The sequence below is a fragment of the Nelusetta ayraudi genome, unplaced genomic scaffold (genome assembly GCF_046127955.1).
Source record: "Nelusetta ayraudi isolate G7.1 ecotype Tasmania unplaced genomic scaffold, CSIRO-AGI_Nayr_v1 ptg000181l, whole genome shotgun sequence".
NCBI lineage: Eukaryota > Metazoa > Chordata > Actinopteri > Tetraodontiformes > Monacanthidae > Nelusetta > Nelusetta ayraudi.
In genome coordinates this window covers 457665-474527 of record NW_027466230.1, presented here as the reverse complement: position 1 = coordinate 474527, position 16863 = coordinate 457665, and the positions used below count along the sequence as shown (strand labels likewise).

The 16863-nt window shown below is 46.0% G+C and overlaps 2 protein-coding genes across 2 annotated transcripts in view; both read left to right on the top strand.

Moving 5' to 3' along the window:
* LOC142881052 (single-stranded DNA-binding protein 2) overlaps nucleotides 1-8105 on the top strand; it is a 51959-nt gene extending 43854 nt beyond the window's left edge. The window contains exons 5-17 of the mRNA XM_076015088.1: nucleotides 273-362; nucleotides 1576-1635; nucleotides 1742-1808; nucleotides 3136-3206; nucleotides 3297-3364; nucleotides 4001-4049; nucleotides 4133-4168; nucleotides 4260-4320; nucleotides 4410-4480; nucleotides 4606-4684; nucleotides 5116-5144; nucleotides 5268-5366; nucleotides 5670-8105. Coding sequence (XP_075871203.1) covers nucleotides 273-362; nucleotides 1576-1635; nucleotides 1742-1808; nucleotides 3136-3206; nucleotides 3297-3364; nucleotides 4001-4049; nucleotides 4133-4168; nucleotides 4260-4320; nucleotides 4410-4480; nucleotides 4606-4684; nucleotides 5116-5144; nucleotides 5268-5366; nucleotides 5670-5699 — 810 coding nt within the window. The 3' untranslated portion in view covers nucleotides 5700-8105. The remainder of the gene's footprint in view (nucleotides 1-272; nucleotides 363-1575; nucleotides 1636-1741; nucleotides 1809-3135; nucleotides 3207-3296; nucleotides 3365-4000; nucleotides 4050-4132; nucleotides 4169-4259; nucleotides 4321-4409; nucleotides 4481-4605; nucleotides 4685-5115; nucleotides 5145-5267; nucleotides 5367-5669) is intronic.
* Nucleotides 8106-13437: 5332 nt separating this feature from the next.
* On the top strand, nucleotides 13438-15718 carry LOC142881053 (uncharacterized). Its single transcript, XM_076015089.1, has 6 exons — nucleotides 13438-13619; nucleotides 14463-14605; nucleotides 14697-14764; nucleotides 15134-15262; nucleotides 15362-15457; nucleotides 15548-15718. The coding sequence occupies exons 1-6, from the start codon at nucleotides 13503-13505 to the stop codon at nucleotides 15622-15624; spliced, it is 630 nt and encodes a 209-aa protein (XP_075871204.1). The 5' UTR covers nucleotides 13438-13502; the 3' UTR covers nucleotides 15625-15718.
* Nucleotides 15719-16863: the final 1145 nt, after the last annotated feature.

Genomic DNA, 16863 nt, shown 5'->3' with positions numbered 1-16863 from the left:
CCCTCGCGTTTTTGTGGGGGGGGGGGGTTTGTCATGCCCTGTCCTCCACTAATGATCCCTCTTTTTCTTAAGCTGCACAGCTTTCCCCCCCTTTTGTTTCCCTGTTGATTCTACATAAAAAGGACCTTTTAACTCTGCTACAGAAAAGATATCCCTGGTTAGAGCCACCACTTGAAGTGACCTTCCGGTCCCTAGTTTTGAAATGAATCTCCCTTTGTGTGTGTGTGTGTGTGTGTGTGTGTGTGTGTGTGTGTGTATGTGTGGTTTTGCAGAGCGCCGCGGCAGCTCCCAGCCCCGTTCTAGGGAATCTTCCCCCTGGTGAGGGCATGCCAGTGGGGCCAGTCCCTCCTGGGTTCTTTCAGGTATGACACGTGAGAGCAATCCACCAGCCCTCCAAACATTAACAAACATTACAAGAACCTTCACAACCTTGTCAATAATGCGACTGTAGGTGATGTGTCTGCAGTGTGAGCCTCTCGGCAACACTTCAAACCTTTATTTAATCAGGCAAGTTATTAAGAACAAGTCCTTATTTACAATAGCGTCTGTACACTGTGCTGTCCCTTTGTGAAAACACAAAAAAACTCCATCCAGGCACAGAAATATCCGTCCCTCACAAATGGAACGTCGCAAAATGGAGCTTCGCTCCGGGTCTTTTCTGTTTTCCATCAGAAGGACTCTGCCGGTTGTCCATTGATTTGCTGTCATTATCAGTCAAACTCAGACTCCTGCATCTGAGACACGGATCAATAGTCTCCATAGGTATTTCTCTGCTCTGCCTTCAGAAAACTCAAACTTAACAGCCTTTTCCGTCACTCTCCGAGGATCGGGGATTCTTTGAAGCCTCTGAATAAGTGAAGCGATCGCTGGGCTGCCAGGTTTTCTTGTTTCGCGTTGCGGGAAAAATGCCTTGCATGCGAATCAGAGGGCTTTGTGGTGCACTAAATTTTATTGGCAAAATAACTACGGACCCTTAAGATTTATATCCATTAATTGTTCTTACAGCCCTTTAGCTGTGCAGGCCGTAGATGTTTTCCCCTTTTTATGCTTGGATGGCACAGCTGGAGGAAGCAAAGGGGGTTAATTAAAGAAAAGACCCTGATCCAAGCAAGTGGGCCATTGCTCTCTAGTGGCAGGCCGCCGTATTGCCCCTCCGTCGCTGTCGGCCGACTCCTCTGACCACAGCGGCCTGAGCACAGCAGACATGGCAGCAGCACTGCTGCTGTCTGTGGTGAGGGGCGGAGAAGAAGCCCACTCACTGCTGAGAAAGGACCTACACACGCTAGCTGCCAAACTGCACACGCTCAGACTGTCCCGAAACAAACCTCTGCTCTGTCTTTCGCCATGAACCCAACCCAGTGAAAATATGCTGTCCCGGAATTGTTGGAAAAAAAAAATAATAATAATTTCACTATTTTAAAGGCAAATTCCCCACACTGCCACACTCACACTGAGCAATTCAGCGATGTTGCTGCTGGTCATTAATTGTATTATTTGACCTCCTGATGCTGAGGGCTGACAGTGTAAGTGTTTTGTTGTTACGCTGGGCCTTAGTTTTCTTTTCTTTTTTCTTAGCCGTTCATGTCACCCCGCTACCCTGGAGGGCCGAGACCACCCCTCAGACTACCTAATCAGGTTAGAGCCACACTGACACCTGCAGGCAGCAGACAGAAGTGTGATAAGTGGCATTAGACAGGAGACGCTGAGGCTGACAGTGGCTCCTCTCTCTCTCCCTCTGCAGGGACTTGGAGGAGTCCCAGGCAGCCAGGCCATGTTACCCAGCGGGATGGACCCCACAAGACAGCAAGGTAAACACTGTGAATGTAAGATGGTGCAGAAAGCATTCTCACATACATCAGACATGCGCAGACTGTGTAGCTCCAACAGAGGAACGGTGACATCTTCAGTCTTCTGATGCTTTTTCCTGATGAAAAGTGACGCAATTTGCAGAAAATGTGTTGAATGTTGTTGCAGTGCCAATATGATTTGTGATGAGTCCAAAAAATATATCTAATGATACAGTCCCGAGTCCATTCTGTCTCTTGGGTTTAGTTTTTCACTGCAAACGCAAACTCCAAGTAGTGAGCTCACTGTAGACTGTGGGGAGGGGGCGGGGGGAGGGATCTCCTCCCTATCCCTCTTGCCAACCAACTCACTTGCATGGCAATATCGTTTTTTTGATTACTTGAATACTTTAATGCCCCAAAACATTTATCTTCCTTTCTCTTCCCTCATTCATTGTGCCAACCACCTTTACTAATTTTACACTGACCTGCATGCAAAAATATTAACAATACATTTTATTTAAAAAGTGCCTTTTGAGCCACTCAAGGACACTTAACAGAAGTGAACATTAAAATGGAACGTCCCAATACAAGAAACAGACAATAAACAACATTTAAAACATCAACTAATATTCAATGTGCTTATGATCACTCGCTTATTTTTGTTCTTTTTTTAATTATCACATTCATAAGTTTGGGTAGAATTTTAAGCCAGTGAAACCATCAGGTGATGATGCTGCCACTCCAGCAGTAGTGTTAGACTTAAATTGCAGACTCTGTACTCCATCGCTGCACAAACGTGGGATGAATTATGCAAACTTTTAAGTGCAATGTTCTGTATGCAACCTTTGCACAGCTGTTGATGTTAGCGTGCAAATACATTTGTTTGATACAAAAGTGTGTGTTTTTGGCAAGAGGGGATTTGATCGGCGTCTACCTGGGGGAGTGGGGACCTCTGCACACACACAAACACAAACACGCATACGCGGCATTCAGAATTACAGACTTTTAATATACTGAATTATAGAGAAAGTATTGTTTCAAATCTTAATAGCAGTGTTGTGTTACAACTTACGCATTGCATGGTGAGATAGGATGTTATAATAGCGCTGTCAGAACTACACACCTGCGTGGTCCAAGCGGTTGCCAGTGTGGAGACGGCTTGATTGATGGGCTGATGTCAAATACAAATCTTTCTTGATAAATCAAGCTGCGTTCAGTCAAATTGAGTTCTGCCACCAGTTAAATTACTTGGTCAACATGAATTAAAAACAGTGCATTGGCAGCAGGCAAATTGCTCATTGCTGACTGAAGAACTAAACACTTGGTTTGCCTGTTTTCTGTTTCTTAGGACATCCAAACATGGGGGGGCCGATGCAGCGGATGACTCCACCCAGAGGCATGGTACCACTCGGACCCCAGGTAGGAGAATGGAGGAAGACGCTCTGACAGTGTTGAACTTTGCTGTTAGACATTAGCAAACACAACTGAAGGTGTGTTGCTGGCTTACAGGGCTATGGAGGTGGGATGAGACCACCGCTAAACGCCCTGGTTGGCCCCGGGATGCCTGGCATGAACATGTGAGTAGCGTCTACCTCCGGAGATATGAAGAATATGCAGCGATCATGCTACTGACTCGCTGAGTTTCTCAGAGCCACAAAGGCAGCCTGTTTCGCCTCATAAAACATCCAACTGGGTTTGGCAAGAGTTTAAGAAGCACACAGTTACTCACCACTGGGGGATGACTTGGATCAATGTGCCCTTTGCACCACTAAGAAGCCTGGTACTGTTGCTGACTCTTCAGCTGGCAGCAGAATGTCTGATTTGCCTGTTTTTTTAATGTCACAAGAAGAGGTTTTATCCAAAGTTTTGTCCTGCCGTCCCTTTCTAAGTGTTTGTGGTGTGCTTTCGCAAAAACATTTTACACCTTGGAAACATTTTCTGTTAAAAAAAGAAGAAATGTCCAGAATAACTTGTATTCTTTCATTCCTCTGAAATGAATTCTTTTTCAACGTAAGTGTGCGGATCAATGATTAAGTAAGGTCTGAAGCTGGACTTTGTTTCTTGTTGTTCCCACTGCTGCTCTCGGGCAACGGGAGAGCTTGTTGTTGCCAACTCAAATGAACTGAAAACAAAGAAACCTGCCAAAGGAATGAAAGCAGGACGTGTGAATGTGTGTCTAAATGTGTGTGTGTGTGTGTGTGTGTATTCTCCAGGGGTCCTGGTGGGGGCAGACCCTGGCCAAATCCTCCAAACTCTACTTCGGTAAGTGTTCTTACAAAAGCACCAAGGACGTTTTGAAAGTTTCGGTTGCAGCTCTGATTCCTCCCTGTGCTCCTCTCCTGCAGACTCCCTACTCCTCGGCTTCTCCAGGAAGTTACGTGGTGTGTTGCACTGGATTTCAGTCTAATTTGCGTTGTGCAGGCATCAGTAGTCCACAAGTCAAACTTACGTCAACTTAAATTGTACCCGCAGGGACCTCCAGGGGGCGGTGGAGGGGGGCCGCCTGGGACCCCGATAATGCCAAGTCCTGCAGGTTGGCTCTCGAGATTTATTATCCGTTTATATCTACCCGCACTGTTTCACCTCTCAATGTCTTCTTTCCTTATCCACCGCACCTCCTAGATTCAACCAACTCTGGCGACAACATGTACACGATGATAAACACGGTCCCTCCAGGTGGAAGCCGACCTAATGTGAGCCATTTCTCATCACGATGGCTTTGTGTGTGGCTGCAACAGCTCTGGGACGTCAAAAGAAAAGTGCTTCTTACGCTGTAGCGATAGGTTTATCACTGTCTTCCTCTGTATGCTCTACTCAGTTCCCTATGGGTGCAGGTGGAGACGGTCCATTAGGCGGAATGGCTGGAATGGAGCCACATCACATGAATGGATCATTAGGTAAGAATGAATATTTAAATGATAAATATCGCACTGTGGAGCCCCATGTTTGTCAGTTTATATCCCTTAATTCTCTAGCTTGCTCCGCTTTTCAGAAAGTTGTGTGCTAAACTCAGGCTTCTAGGAAATCAACCCTCCGTGATGTCACAAAGGGCAAGGATACCGCTCCTTGGCAGACTGAGACACCCTCTAGTCAGGTGTTCACTCTGCCCTCTGAGACAACCTGGTGGTCTCCTTGCAGAATATGGGGACTTTCCAACAAAGCGTTGTCTTTAGGGGAAGCAGGAGGCTGCAAACAGAGGGCTAAACAGAGATGTTTTTTGCGTTGTCTTTTTTTTTTCATCCCTGATGAAAAATAAGAATCTGAAAACAGGCATCGCTTGAAAAATGTTTTCCTTCAGTAATGCTTGTCTGTCTTCACTGTCTCCTAGGGTCAGGCGACATGGACAGTCTCCCCAAGGTACAAAACATTTCTCTCCTTCCTTCTCATCAGTTCCTATTCAGGAAGCCTTCCCCTTCTACCTCTCTGCTTCAAAAAAAAAAAAAAAACCTTGTTGTTTGCGTTACTCACCTTTTGGAACAGAACTCGCCCGGTAACCTGAGTATGAGCAACCAGCCTGGGACCCCCAGAGAGGACGGAGAGATGGGAGGAAACTTCCTCAATCCCTTTCAGAATGAAAGTGTAAGTTTCTGAAACTGCCTTCACAAAAAAAATCACAAAATTTTAAAATACGAGTTGTTGTGTTTTTATGTTCCATTAATGTGTGTTTTTCCCACATCCGCCCCCAAAAAATGACACCAGTTTCAGGTGTGCGAGGGCAGCTTAGCTATTTTACGTCTCTTGAAGTTTAGTTCAGTGTAATAACTGTGTAATAATTAAGTAGTTGTTGTTGTTGTTTTTTTTTACTTTATATCGAAGGTCATTCATTAAAAGCAAAATTCAATCTTTACTAGTAGTACCACCTCTGCCCTCTGTCCTCTGCAGTATTCTCCGAACATGACGATGAGCGTGTGAATACTCCAGAGGCGCGTTTGCTCCGTCGCTCAGTGGCCGTTCGGAGTCGGTGAGAAGCAGGATGTGACAGGAAGTGATGTCATTTAGGCCAGTGACTTTCTCCTCCTCCTCCTCCTCCACCACCGCTGCCTGCCCGGACCAGGACAGGACAGTTGCCCCCTTCTTTGCATTTTTTTGCCCCCCATTTTTTTCCGCTGTCCACGTCTCTCTCCCGCCCACTTTCTTCTCCCCCGCCGACCGCTGATTCTCCCCCATCCATCCGCTTCTCCTTCTACCACCACTGGACTGTACAGAGGAACCAAACTGAAAGAATTCCTGAGGAGAACTCTTTGTATATTTTCTGTACGGTGTGTATGAGACTGTGCACACACACACATACAAACACAAACACACGCACACTCACACATGCACACTTCGTTCACAGGACAAATGTCTCCGCCTTTAGAATCAGATCACACCAGGGTGGAAAAAATAATCCCCAAAATTCCTCAAATCAGCAGGCCAGGATGTTATTTATCCTAAAGTGTAAAGTGTTTGATTCAATTCTTTTGTGATTTGTGTTTTTTTTTTTTGGTTTTGTTTAATGTCACTTTATTTTCTACCCAGCTGGGGAAAAAACACATTGTGTCTTTTCTTCCCCATAAGTAATAAAAACATCACAGAGACGTCTCACTAAGCCTCAGTCATGCGCTGATCATGTCTAGATCAGATCTTTGTAGCCCTTTATCTTTTAGTCGTCGTTGTCAATATCGACCACCAGACTGAAAAAATGTTTCTTTGTCAATTTTGATCACGTTTCGGATCATGCTGCTCGTTGTGAGGCCCAACGATTGCCAGAATGATTTGCGGGGAGAAAAGGCTTCAATGTAAGTTTAAAGTTAACGCAAAAAAAAAAAAAAAGCGATTCACCTAAAGCTCCGAGACCTTGTTTGTGATGGGTTTTGCAGCATTTATAGTCAAAGGTGGCAGCTTGAAACAAAGGAGTTTGTACGCCGTGTTTATGTATCTCCTGAATTCAAGCACAACAACAAAAGTCGTAATGTAATTCATCACTGAAATCCTGTCCACTACTGCAGAAACGCGGGCAACAGGATGCTGGGAAACACAGCTGTCCTCAGTTTCATACAGTCAGATTGTAAAAATCCATCTTTATAAATGTCTCCTTTCTGCCAGTAAAGCCCATTAACTGTCGTTTACCAGGATTCACAATCCAATTTTGACTAATAGCTTTATTTTTCAGTTCACGACAGAATCGGGATAGTTGCAAAAAGCCCCAAGCTTGTAAAATCCATTTCAGCTACCCGAGTGTCTTTGTAACTTTGTAATGTACGCTTTGTGTCTGTTAAGCGACATTGGAATTGGCAGTCACAGTCAACCAGAGTTTGTCATACTCAGACCATGTGGCGCGAGTTTAATTTTGCTCTAAGTCATGACCATCCAGCTGAAGAGATCTGAAAGGACGGCACTGGTTGCAGGATACTGTAGATGTGGGAGGGAAAAGTCCGACCTTTGGGTTTCTCTAAGGTCACCTTGTGGACTTTGCACTAAATTGACCGCGGTCAGGACGGACTAAATTATTATTTTATTATTTTTTTTCTTTTCTACGACGCCGACTATGTTTTCCAACCAGCTTCGGGTCATGGGGTTTGCGTTCTTTCCGACTTGTTTGCCAAGGCCTGGCTGGAGTCTTGACCTTTTGACGTTGATCAAACGTATCAGTTTACATCACGAGCGCCAACGCTCTCCCCGAGACCTTAAAACAAGCGAGGGGCGTCGGAGGACAGATGGCCCCAGCAGACACCAGCCCAATAAGTCACTTTTTTTTTTCTTGCCACTCGCACGTCGTCGCCCAGCTAAACTGTGAGCTCGGTGCGACGCGGGAGGCCGGCTGGTACAGACAGGAAGCTATACGCTAAAAAAAATCTTGTTTTGTTTTTTTTCAAATCCGGAAATTGTTTTCACTGCCTGAGATGTTTTGGTCATTGTGTACAGCAGAAGGTCAACGAGCCTTGTCAGCATCTCCCCTCTCCTCCCCCCCGCAGCAAAAGTGTACAGCTCACAAATGTAGCTCCTCTGTCGTTGTATGTGTATTTGATATTGTTATTATTTAATTTAAAAAAAAACCCGCAGAGAGTTATTGTAAATGGGCCGATGGACCGTCACAACGCAACAGAAGATCTTTTTAATTTGGGTTGTCCCTTTTTTTCTTTCTTTCTTTCTGTCAGACTGAAGCCATAAGTGGGAGTAGAAGACAACTGTAAATGAGATCATGTCTTACTTACGTGGGGACTCCATTTGTGACGTGCGCATTTTCTCTTTTTTTATTCTTATATTATGTTTTTGTAAATACACAGAGAAGAACTTCATGGGTTTTGAATATGCTAGTATAAAGCTTCTCTTCCCTGATCCACGGTGTCGCCTCCATTTGTTTCTCCGACGGCTTCGCTTGAACGCAGCCTCGTCGCCTGTTGTTGCTGCCCGTTGTTGCTGCCTGTTGTTGGAGTTTTTCGAATGAGCGCCGCAGTTTTTTCAAATTTGTCGAATTAGACCATATTTTCAGAACAAAAGGCTCCCTGTGATCACGCCAAAGCCAGGTCCTCCATCTGAGCTGGATTCCAGGATTACCGGCGTTGCCGTTGGCTCCGACGGCTTTTGGAACAGCAGTTTCGAGAGTTGGGCTCGAGACCAGAGGGTTGCCAGGATGATCTCAAGAGCTCTGCAGAAATCTGAGGGGCGAAAGTGAGAAACTGCTATTGATAGTCTTCTGCCGTCTCAAGTGTCTGTGGCCATTTTACTTTGATGCTCAAGGACCAATTTTTCACTCATACTTTGTTTAGATCTTTACCTTTCGTCCTGGACTCCTGCAAATCAGTGGACCGCACTATTTAGCCATCTGTTTACAGGGGCCCACACAAAAAATTACACCTTCTGAAGTCCAAATGTGTAGAATGTAAAATGACCTCAGACCAAATTTGGAGAGATTGAACTCAAAACACAACATTGCAGTCTGTGTATGTTGACACAAAGATGAAAAAAGCAGGCAAGCAATGGCACCTAATGCATGGACTCGTGTACAACATCAGTCCTCTCTCTCCCTCCCTCTCTCTCTCTCTCTCTCTCTCTCTCTCTCTTCTTTTCAGAGTCAAATACTTTTCAGGAAGACGTCTCCTCCCAGGAGCCCTGTGTTTGTTGCCTGGAGTTTTACGGGCGAATTCAAATCGCCAACGGGAGCGGTAACAATCTTTTCACAAGTTGATTTAAAGCGTTCCCGTGGAAAAGAGCGAGAGAGAGAGAGAGAGAGAGAGGGAGAGGGAGAGAGAGAGAGAGAGAGAGAAGGATCAAACGTCAGCCATCCTCCGAGGTCCTCGTGGTCGTGTGAGAATCCGCCGTTATAATGAGGCTGCACATTCAAAAAAGTTGGAAGAGGAAATTAGGGTGTGATGTTTCTTTCCCCCAGTGACGAGTAGCATGGTCAAAAACAGTAAACAAGAAAAAAAACCAGCCCATCTGCGTCCCTGTTTATGTCTGTAATATATATGGTCTATATACATCCACCTCTGGCTCCCAGAGCGCTGCATTATGCATGAGAGCTCATCCTCAGACTCAGCTCACCACAGCAACATAGAGACACACAGGGGGAATCATTCATCCAACACAAAGGAAAAAAAAAAAAAAACAGCAGGCACAAACTTTCAGCTAGAGCTCAGAATGACAATATCTTTCAGTTCAGCTGCGGCTTACTTTGCACTGAAACCTGATGGAGACAAGAGAGCCGTTCACGCACGTCTGTCTAATGACACAAACTCCCTCCCACACGCAACCTTTTGCTGCCTTTTGAACCCGGTTTCACAACACAGACATGTTGTCGTCCACCCACCTGTTACCTCCCCACCAACTCCCGGCCCACATCCCCCCTCCCGCCCTCCCTCCCCTATATTAATACGACGTCCAGTCTGATGGCTCACACTGCAGCTTTCCTGCAGAAGTGGAGCCGTCGCATTGTTTCACCTCCCTTCTAAAAAAAAAAAAAAAAAAAAAAACCCAACAAATTCCATTTGATTTTTCGCTGCCACGGTCGGTCGTCTTGACTTTGCATCATGTCCGTCGGCGTCTGTCTGGTCTTGCTGGCTCTCTCCTGTCTGCCTGCTGCTTCCCCGACAGAGTGTGAGGAGTTGACGAAACCCCTGGAGGACCAAAGCCAGGTAGGTTGTCCTCGGCTGCACATAGGCAAGCTATGCAATAAGCAAACAACCAATTCTGTAGCATAGAATTGGTGTAATTATATTAAAGCAGCAGAAAGAGATTCTGCAGAAAAGACGGGAACACACTATCAGGCATAAATTATAATTACAAAAAATATATATCTTACCTGTACCTCATCTTTAACTACTATGAAATAGTTTTAAAGAGTGTGTTTCACTGGTTTTAAAGACACCTAAGAAGCAGCATTGTTTGGCTTTAAAAGATCTTTCTGTTGAGTACGACGACTGACGTGCACGTGTCCGTGCGCAGGTGACAGGGAAATGGATCTTCGCTGTCGGAATATCAGACAGTGAGGAGCGCTTCGAAGAGCTGAAGAAAGTCAACAACTCCTGGATTGAAATCAGTTCGGCTCCTGAAAGCAACGAGATGTCCCTTCACTGGGCGGATAAAATGTAAGTGTGGCCTTTGACCTTTGGCCGCTGACGCCTTCGGTCACTTTTTTTTCCAAGTCTCATTTGCCTGCATCTCCTCTTCAGAGACGGGAAGTGCATCTACGGCTCAACTAATTACAGCCTGGCAGGAAACCGCACCAGCGTGTCATGTAAGTACTTGTATATATTCTGAGCTGGAATCGCATGCAAGTGCAGTTAATTCTGCAGGTGCATCGCAACCCTTTCATCTTCTGGGTCCTAGTTCACTACAACTCCACCGTGTACCAGCATGTGGGGAACCACCTGGTGACCTGCCCCTACTGTATCCTGTGGACGGACACCTGCATAACCAAGAGCCAAGACGGTTCCACCAAGGAGGGCAGAAACTTGTACCTCTTCAGTAAGTTGATGAGTCATGTTCCCCCACAAATCAGTCAAATATAGACATTTGAAATGAGCATCATCATCATCATCATGCTCGGCCTGCAGCAAAGTCCGGGACGCTGCAAGACTCCGACCTGAAAAAGTTTAAGCACCAGGCTGCCTGTCTTGACTTCCCGCCTGATTACCACTTTGGAGAGGCCACAGGTGAGAATCTCCTCCGCCTGCAGATGACCAACCATGAGCACAATCTGTCTGACCGAACTTTCCCCACTGTCTTGCAGACCTGTGCCCCGAAGCCGACGGCACAAAGGACGAAGAGCAATGAGGAAAAACCACTGCTGAGTTGTTGCATTCTTTTCCAGAGATTACAATTATGTGAATTCCAGTTGCCTTTGCAGACCCAAGAACAGCTTTTGTTATTTTTTTTTGTTTTGGTTTTTATGTAGAACAAGAAAGATTTTGGATATGTGCACTATTTGCAGATTCCAGTAGATGTCTTTGTATTGGAAAACCAAATAGAATCCTCTCAAGTTTACTAATTTCATGACGGATGTCTTTTTTTTTAATGCCTCTGTGCAATTGCTAGTAAAAGCTAACAAAAGGCAACACAATGTTCTCCTGGTTTTATTTTGCTTTGCTTTCTAATTCTTTATCTTTATAGCAAGATCGTAGCGATCGCACAAACCGAAAAGCAAAAAAATAAAACGAAAACAACACAAAGTTACCACAACACAATAAAGTCAGCGCATACTGTGACTAACACAGACGAGGCCCCGGCTGGCTGACTCCAGGTCTGTTCTCTCATCCTGCCTCCACGTTAGTTTCTCCTCCTGCTGTCAAACTGTCTGGAAGGATGCAGGACGGCAGCTTTGCAAAGGCAAGCTGACTTGAATGAGAAGCGATTATCCCCAAAGCCTGCAGAAGGTGGGCTTTGTTTGATTTTGCAACTTCCTCTCACCTCATTTCCCTTTTACAGCCAGTCCCACTTCCAAATTCCCCTAAAAGGATGAACCAAGTAGCCTGATTCCGACTCCTGAAAGGTGCCATCTTTTCTGATTTGACACGGCTCAATTCTGACACAGCAAAACCCTACAAATAAATGAGCATTTCCGTACTGTCGTGTAAGTGGGACAAGTGCTCACCTGGCACAGTGAGAATCACAATAGTTTCTCTTGTTTGTTAGTCTGTATCATCAGCAGCTTCACGTGGTGCTTCGCATCCATTTTAACTGAGCATTTGCGTACAAGCACTGAAGCGGGGACTTTTTTGGATTGGTGCCCTAAGCTTGATGACTGATATCCACCACCGACTGATGCCACTTTGTAAACAACCGCTGTCTCCACAGCAGTTGCTTCGTGTTTTGTGGACTTCAGTTCGGCATTATTTACCAGACGAAAGGGCGTCCATGGGATGTCGGGGAAAAACGCCGCGGCACTTGCACACCAACATGTTGCTGCGCCAAGTACACTTCACACATGATTTATGAGCGACAGGGCAAATAACCTTTTGCGTCGAGAGGAAAACAGTGCGTGAAGTGTGAGCCTCCGCGACGGAGCCCGGGGACAGCGACTGTGTGACTGGATGTGGGGGGTCTATTCAGCCGCCGCCAGCTGGCTGTTACGTAAGACGATAAATGGGACCTTGTCCCTCGCTGGCTGGCCGAGAGAAGAATGGACTGAGGTTCTCACAGTCACGCTGGAAAGAAGGCCTCGTTGAAAGGTCGACCCCTTCTTCTTTTGTAAAGAAGACAAAGGTTGCGACCTCGGTGAGTGACGACAACGAAATGCATCTCCCAAAAATGGATTCAAACGCGTTGTTCTTCAGCGGTTTAATGTCAAGCTGTTAATGACGAGACACAGTGGCGCGGTGGTCAGCGTTGCCGCCTCGCAGAGAAGATCGCCGGTTCTATTCCGGGCCTGGGACCTCTCTGTTTTGCGTGGGGTTCTCCGACTTCCTCCCACAGTCCAAAAACATGCATGTGAGGTCAATTGGAAACCTTCCGTGCATGTGTATGTGAGTGCGAATGGTTGTTTGTTTTTATGTGGCCCTGCGATGAACCGGCCACTTGTCCAGGGCATCACCCTGCCTTCGCCCTATGACAGCTGGGATAGGCTCCAGCAGACCCCCGTGACCCTGAGTTCAGGAAGAAGTGTGTATTGAAAATAGATTGATGGATGTTTAAGACAAACGTTTGGTATCTGAGAAATGGGAGGGATGGGAAAGTACAAGACCAACTCATGTATGAATGACATTAACATGAACACCCAACTTTCTGCAAGGCCTTAAAAATTAGGATCTGCAAAATCAATGTGGGGATTTAGTTGAAAATAATCTTGGTCGACTTTTAATGTATGCTGTTTTTATTGTGCAAAATTGATTTCATGCCATTCGATCCTTAAAACAAGGCAGCAGCTATTGAGGGGTGTCTTTAAATGAACCATAACACCCTGCAGCAGCAGCAGCATCATATTAGTGGTGATTAAAGGTCTTGTACTTTGGCATTTGGGAAGTTCATTGTGTATTCTTTTCTGTTCATTTTGTTCACAGCTCAGTGTCTGGGAGCACCAGCGTGCAGGATGGACCGGGGCTCAAACATTACGTAAAGGAGGGCCTTCCTTTATACTGGACCCCCAATCCACAACGCAACACTTTTTGTGTGTTGGCGAGGCCCCGCCCACACATGGTTACACAACCAGGACCCACCAACCTCGAGTTTGAGGATTTGCTGCCTGGCGGGGTCCCCTGACACTTGTGTTGTTCCCAGACTGCCTGCTGCTCTCCAGCCATGGCCGCACAGCTGGTTGTTGCTCTGCTGGCTCTCGCCTCCCTGTGTGCCGCAGCCCCTTCTGAGCCCGACTGCACAGAGCTGATCAAGCCTCTGGTCCTGGACAGCCACAGTCCTGTGAGTATCGGCGTATCAGTATTTGTTTTGAGCCTGAGCCGCAGTGTTTTGATGCTAAACCAGCAACTAACACGTCCGGGTTTGTGATGTCACCCCCAGTCAAATTTTAGTGGATCCTCATTAATGAATACACAGTAGATTAAACCTCCTATACATTGTTGAACCTCTTCAGAGCAGTTTTGCATTAGGGCATTTTTGTACCTTTGTAAATCCTAAAACATAAATAATGAGAAATAATGTGTATTTTTTTCTGGACGTGGAGAATAAGCAAACTATATTATCACCAATTATCATTTTCATTTCTATGCAAAACGTGTTGTTAAATGTCATGCATCAATTGTCCATTGAATTCAAAGTTGGATTAAAAAGCAAAGGAAGAGTTTGGAAACTATTTTTGATATTATTTTATAACATATTTATAATAAGCAAAAAAAAAAAAAAAGTCTCTTGCAGTTGGAATAAAACATTTTCAATCCCGTCACTCAAAGCAACAAGCAGCAAATTTTCTGCCTGAATTCCTTTCACCCGGGTAATTAGAACCCACAATGTGATCATTGCACCTGGTCATCTGCTGTGATTATTCATGCATTTAAGTGGGAAATAAAATGAGGATTGTGTCTAGAAAACAAAGCGATTCCAACCTCCTGAACAGCAGTGTGGTTTCTCCACTCGGTCTTGAGTGCTTTCTGCCGTTTCCTTTATCCTGAGCATGTACTGCCGTTACATTTTCAGCCTAACTTTATTATTGTCGCAATGTGTTCACGCTTAGAAAGCGTAAATTCCACCAGTGCTTTCTGGCTCCTGAATCTTCAATGACAAACAGCTCCTGTGTGTCTGCGACAGATCTACGGGAAGTGGGTGCTCCACGTGAGCTCGTGGGACCAGCCGGGCCTGAAGAGCGACCTGGTGACGGTGAGCAGCTCCTGGATTGACCTGTCTGCCTCCTCCGACAGCGGAGTCATCAGCATGTACTGGGCCGACCGCCTGTAAGGACGCATCACGGACGACCGTCACTTATTGTCGAACTCCGTATGTTTTTCTCCCATTCACCTGCAATTCTGCTTCCTTTGGTTTCAGGGGGAAAGAGAAATGCCTTCAAGGAATGGCCAACGCCACCATCTCAGGAATGACCAGCCACACCACCTGTACGTGTTCTGGCAAAGTGTTTGATCATATTATTATTATTAGTAGTAGTAGTAGTAGTAGTAGTGGTAGTAGTGGTAGTAGTAAAGTAATTACTAGTTAGTTACTTATTAATGACTCATTTTTTGTGTTATTATTATTATCATTATTATTATTATTGTTAATAATAATAATAAATATTATTATCATTATTATCAGTAATAGTAGTGAGAATAGTAGTATTAGTATTGCTGTGCAAATCCACAGCATGAAGCTATCGCAACACAAAGGAATCCAAATAGCAATTCTGCTCCCCTTCAAACTAATGCAAAACTCAATCGCTTCCTCCTGCTGGTTTCTCCGTATGTGCCCATCCTCGCCCTGGTTCACAGTTAACATCAACGGTCACACGTCATACCACGATGGCAAATACTACGAGACCTGCCCTGACTGCCTGCTGTCCGAGGACACCACCCTGCTCCCCGACCGCTCCTCCAAGGGCCGATACCTCTTCCTCTTCAGTAAGCAACCTGCTCGGCTGAAAACAAACAAACAAACAAACTTTTCCTTATCTGTATTTTATTTCTCTCTCTCTCTCTCTCTCTCTCTCTCTCTCCAAGCACGAACCGGCGCACTGGAACCGTCCGAGTTGGAGACCTTCAAGAAGCAGGCCGAGTGTCTGCAGTTCCCTCCGCAATACCACTTCTCAGGCACAGGTCGGACCCCCTCTCGGTCTTCTCGTGCGCCCCAGTCGGAGGCGACGCTGTGCTGTTTTGTTCACCCTCTTCTTGGCCCTCTCCTTTCAGATCTGTGCCCAGACGACAGGCGAGGCGCTGAAGCTGAGGCAGAGAACACAGAGGCCGCTGCAAATACCGAGGAGTGAAGCCCAAAACATGACCGGCCAGACGTCTCATAGTGCCGCATATCATAGGATATTTGTATTGTGCTGTGGCTCTTCCCTGCTGTTAGATTTGAGGGGGGGCGGGGGGGATAGATCCGTATTGAGTTTCTAGTTTTATCAACGCTTGTCTCCTCGACCTCTGGTGGTTCACCTTACCGCAAGGCGGGGGGAGGGGAGGTCCACATCAACGCTTCCTTTAAACTGTCTTAACGCTGTAAATAAAATGTCTTTGAGTTGAATAAAAGGAAGGTGTCACTCTGCTTTGTTCAAAGGGAAGGAGGGTGGGGGGGACGAGGGGATGCCGTTCCCAGAGAGTCCCGACAAAAGGCTCGTTACCGGGCAGCGCCGCTGCTGGCGATGTGGAACTTTTAAAACAAGGAGTCCACTCAAAGCAACAGGGGAAACAACCCTGGTGCTGCTGAAGAAAAGCATGTTTTTTTTATTTTTTTCGTTTTATTTGATTTTTATTACCAACACATTCCTTGGCTCGAGTCGTGGTATTTGTTCCCCCCCCAGGTTCATTCAGGAGACTGACAACACACTAAATTTGAGCCGGTTTTTCAGTGCTAAAGCTGAAGATAGTCAGCCATTAAACAAGCTTCACTGGTGCATCAGAGCATGTAGAAATCCACTCCTCCCATTAGCACTTGAGCGACACCTTTTTCTTTTTTTTTCTCGTCCGACACCCTGGAGGGAACATGAACCGGCATTTGGAGGAGTTTTTTTTTTTTTCGCCCCTCATTCGCTCTCTGTCCTCTGCAGCTGCTTTCTCCGCTTTCTCCGTCCATCTCAACCTCACCCAGCTGTAGGAGCCATGGCGCTGGCCCTGTGTGCCATTCTTGTGGCTCTTCCTTGCCTCAGTCACGCAACTGCCCCCGACTGTGAGGACCTGGTGAAGCCCATCATGCCGGAGGATCCCAGTCAGGTACAATATCTTGTTTTGTTTTTTTTTTTGTTCTTTCATCTCAGTGCGCACCGTGCGTCAAAAGTTAAAAGTAAGACTCCGCATCAAGGTCTTTGGGAGGTGGGTGTACGCCATGGGAGCCGGTGACCCCCAGCCGTACCACAAGGCGCTGGAGTCCATGAAAAGCTCCTGGATTGAACTGTCCCCTACTGATGACCCTCGGGTGGTGACGCTGCGTTGGGGCGATCGCTGCTTGTGAGTGAAGTTCACGGTGAGAAACTTTGAGAGAAAAAAAAAAGGTTGTTTGTGGAACTGTT